The 4,259-nt window shown below is 33.5% G+C and overlaps 1 protein-coding gene across 1 annotated transcript; it reads left to right on the forward strand.

The window, feature by feature from the left end:
* Window positions 1–890: 890 nt before the first annotated feature.
* LOC110629370 (probable xyloglucan endotransglucosylase/hydrolase protein 6) lies at window positions 891–2,576 on the forward strand. Its single transcript, XM_021776307.2, has 4 exons — window positions 891–1,137; window positions 1,231–1,331; window positions 1,436–1,632; window positions 1,963–2,576. Exons 1-4 carry the CDS (start codon window positions 948–950, stop codon window positions 2,351–2,353), a joined length of 879 nt encoding a protein of 292 aa, XP_021631999.1. The 5' UTR covers window positions 891–947; the 3' UTR covers window positions 2,354–2,576.
* The last annotated feature ends 1,683 nt before the right edge of the window (window positions 2,577–4,259 follow it).

Here is a 4,259-nt window from a genome sequence, read left to right on the forward strand (position 1 = left end):
GAAGATTAGAATTAAAAGATAAGATTAGTAAGCAGAAGATGGAAGTTTTATTTGTAAAGAAGTTGAAGTGATGGGCATAAAATCGTCCAAGTAGACTGAATGGCCCACATGGAAGTAGGTCCCACAATGGAAGTGGCCGTCAATCGGACCGTTCCATGTCAGTCACCATCTCACGGCTGGCCACAGATATCTTCAACATACAAACTAGAAGCAATAGTCACTAGATGATAGGTATCTCCCTATTTATGGGTTGAGAGTGTTGGGAAAAAGATGGCTCTGTTTATTTGAAGCAAAAAGAAAAGATTTTTATTTTTTATTTTATGTTTAAATACTTACAAAAATAACAAGATGAAGAATATTTTGTTAATTAAATAAAAAATTAAATATTTTTTTATATGTAATAGCTTTTTTTTTTAAAAGAGTATTTTTTATATTTTGAAATTAAACCGATTTAATTTAGAATCGAATCAAATTGATTTCGATTTTTAAATTGGATCAAAATCTTTTTTAAAGTGTACCAATTATAATTTTTTTAAATTAAAATCAAAATTGAAACTATAAAAAATCAGAACTGTAATCACTTGAAAACTAAATTAAAATCATATCACAACTATCAAAAAATCGTAACTGTTTTAAAACTATTAAAAATCGGGTCGGCTCAAATTCAATAGGCAAATTAGATCACAGAACTAGCCCATGGCCAGGCCTACTAAGAGCTCGAACCAAAATAACTTTGACGGTTGAGTAGGGCCTAGCGACGGCTTGCCATTAGCTGGACTTGAAAGCTAAACGCTAAGTGTTGCTTTCCATTTGAATAGAGCAGTCACCATCTTTTAGCCTTCGCTGCCCTATTAATCCTCCACGCCTATATATAAGCTTCAACTCATAACCCTCTTTAAATCATACTCTTAATTTACTTCTCTTTTTAGTATATACAACCACAAACTATGGCCTTGTGTCTCTCCTTAAGAAGCGTTGCTTTCTTCTTTCTTTTCTTTTCTTTTCTCTCATTTTCTCTCCCTGTCTCTGCTAGACCTGCAACTTTTCTTCAGGATTTTAAAGTCACCTGGTCTGAGTCACATATCAGGCAAATCGATGGAGGGAGAGCTATCCAACTCGTTCTTGACCAAAGCTCAGGTTAAACTTCTCGTGGGCTCACTTTAATTATTAAATAATTGATTAGATTACTATGATCGTAGTTATTAATTAATTACATTTGTTGAATTTCAGGATGTGGGTTTGCATCCAAGATGCAGTACTTGTTTGGTCGTGTAAGCATGAAGATCAAGCTCGTCCCTGGAGACTCTGCAGGAACTGTCACTGCCTTTTATGTATGTTGTTAATTAATGCAAGAAAAAAGAAAAGAGAGACTCCAGTAATCTCTGTGCTTCGAGTGTTAGAACTTGATATTTTTTTCTTGAACTTTTTGTTGTAGATGAATTCGAACACCGACAACATAAGAGACGAACTGGACTTTGAATTCTTGGGGAATAGGACAGGACAGCCATACACTGTCCAAACAAATATCTATGCTCATGGAAAAGGTGATAGAGAACAAAGAATTAACTTGTGGTTTGACCCTTCTGCAGACTTCCACTCTTACACCATCCTCTGGAACCATCACCATATTGTGTAAGTTTAATTATTCAGCGGCTAAAACTGATTTAAACATATTTAATTAGTAATTAAACCTAACTATTTATAAACTCTTTTCAAATTTTAATGTGCGACGAGAGATGCTATTTAGACCGGTTTTAACCGGACGAACAGTTTTAATCGACTATTACAAGGAGGTTAACTTTTGTAGTTTTTGTCCTTTATATTAATTAATGTAGTTTCCAGTCCACTATGTAAGGTCAGTATCCATTAACTGAGAGGCCATAACTATTAAGATCAGAATTAGTTGTGACAATGTTAAAGCAGTGATCTATCTTAATGATGTTACTGCTGGTGGGGTTGCAGGTTTTATGTAGATGATGTGCCAATTAGGGTTTACAAGAATAATGAAGCCAAAGGAATCCCATATCCAAAGTTCCAGTCAATGGGAGTCTACTCAACATTATGGGAAGCTGATGACTGGGCAACAAGAGGTGGCCTGGAAAAAATTGACTGGAGCAAAGCTCCTTTCTATGCATACTACAAGGACTTTGACATTGAAGGATGCCCAGTTCCAGGACCAGCAAATTGTGCAGCAAACCCTAGTAATTGGTGGGAGGGTACTACTTATCAATCCCTCAACGCTGTAGAAGCTAGGAAATATCGGTGGGTTCGAATCAACCACATGATTTACGACTACTGCACCGACAAGTCTCGATACCCAGTTGCCCCACCGGAGTGCATGGCCGGGGTCTGAAAAATGTTGAGGCAAATAAGCACAACCCATGAAGCAATTTGTTACGTATACGTTGATATTGATCATATACTTGAAATGTCTCATGTATATTTTACGTACATGTCCTAGTATGCTTATGCATGATTGTTGAAATGAGTGTTCTTCTTCTTCTTCTTCTCTATGTATAAATTTTCAAAAGCTGAAGGAAGAAAATAAAAACCTTGCTGTTGGTACTTATTTCAAATTGATGAAACGGAAACAGAGAAAATGGGTGGCCTATTAAATGGTCCATAAAACGTTATGCTACAAAGTCATGAACTTTTACCCATAGATTATTTGGTCCCCCTTATTCCTGTGTCCAATTCCCCACAAGAGCTTCGTCAAACAAAAAAAAAAAAATTGATGCTTGAATCGCAAGATTTTACAAGTACTTGTTTGACATATGCAATGCATCCATACATATGGTCCCTCAGACTAGGGTGGTCACTGTCTCATTGCAGAGTATGTGAGGCCTAAAGTTGATATTCACTGCCTCATTGCAGAGTCATTACATGCAAGTGCACAGTTTCTAGAGTTATCTAATTGGAAGAAACAATTGTGTTGGAATTGAAAAATAACAAATAATAACTGTACATAATAATATAATATTTTTATTGAAAATTATATATAATATATTTTTAAAATTAATATTATTATTATTTAAATATTAGTATCATTTATTAATATTATTTTAATATTTAAAATTTAAAACCATTTACTATTTAGAAAAACAAAAGAATATTGCAATTCAATACGCAATAATTAACATATATTTAAACTAAAATTGAAATTAAAATTAGGGTTAAAATAGAATCATAACAGTAGAATCAAACAAAATTAGAATTGGCAGGTGGGTTTTGCGCTTCTCTTATGTTTCTCTCTTTTATTAATAAATTTTTCCATCCATAAAAAATAATCTAGAATCAAAATTAAAATTAAAATTAAATTGAAATCACATGAAATTGTGTAAAATTAAACTGAATCCAGAACAGAAATTTGATTTTAAGTTAAATTTCTAACAATCAAAAATCAAATTTTTTATTTCAACTTTAATTTAATTAAAATTATACTTAGAATCAAAATCGAAAAATCCTAATTTACGAGCATAATCCTTGTATAGAAAGTTTAGTTTTAAATATCCCATATAGACACGTCACTAGACGTCCTAGTTGCAAAACCCTATAGCCCCCATGGCACCAAATGTGGTTGATCGATATATGATTGAATCATTACAAATCTACTGTAGAAGATCAATAATGTGCATTGGTATTTGTGGTTCACGACAGACGATACATCTTGGTCAATGGTACGAATCTTCTGTATGCCCTATTACTTGGCATCGTCTGAATTCAATACATATAATAACGTAATCGTGTTCCGAGCACTAACTCATATGAAAAGAACTTTGGTTTCTCAACTATCTATATACATGGCTGCCCAAATTAACATAGGCTATATTCAGTGAATAAAAAAAACATCTGCTATATTGTGATAAGTGTTTCCAATATTTTTATATTTGGAGTAAGGTTGGGGCTTAAAAAAAAAATAGACTCAAAGTCCATCAAGCCCTTCTCAAAGTGAATCAATTTCACGTTGCGCGTCTCAATCCGGTAAGGAGAATCAGACCGGACTGACCTCACATGTGAGTTTATCTGAAGGAAGCCTAATCTAACAACGTGACAAGAGGAAAAAGAGCAAATCAAGTCATTTTACAACTCTATCTATATGTGACAAAAGGAAGAAGAGCAAGACAAGAGATACTCTAATATATCTGTACGTATAGATCAGAATGATGAAAATAAATGGCACTATAATAAAGAGCCGGTTAGATATTACTAACAGATAAAAAAAAAAGATAAAAGGTGATGAACTTTTTTTCTCCATCTAA

This window comes from Manihot esculenta, chromosome 13, assembly GCF_001659605.2.
Source record: "Manihot esculenta cultivar AM560-2 chromosome 13, M.esculenta_v8, whole genome shotgun sequence".
In the NCBI taxonomy this organism is placed as follows: Eukaryota; Viridiplantae; Streptophyta; class Magnoliopsida; order Malpighiales; family Euphorbiaceae; genus Manihot; species Manihot esculenta.

What these genes read in the sequence shown, in the direction of transcription:
- LOC110629370 (XM_021776307.2), top strand. Translation starts at nt 948, where the DNA reads ATGGCCTTGTGTCTCTCCTTAAGAAGCGTTGCTTTCTTCTTTCTTTTC. An exon ending in CGTTCTTGACCAAAGCTCAG is followed by an intron (nt 1,138 to 1,230) that starts GTTAAACTTCTC and finishes GTTGAATTTCAG; the next exon opens with GATGTGGGTTTGCATCCAAG. An exon ending in TGGAACCATCACCATATTGT is followed by an intron (nt 1,633 to 1,962) that starts GTAAGTTTAATT and finishes GTGGGGTTGCAG; the next exon opens with GTTTTATGTAGATGATGTGC.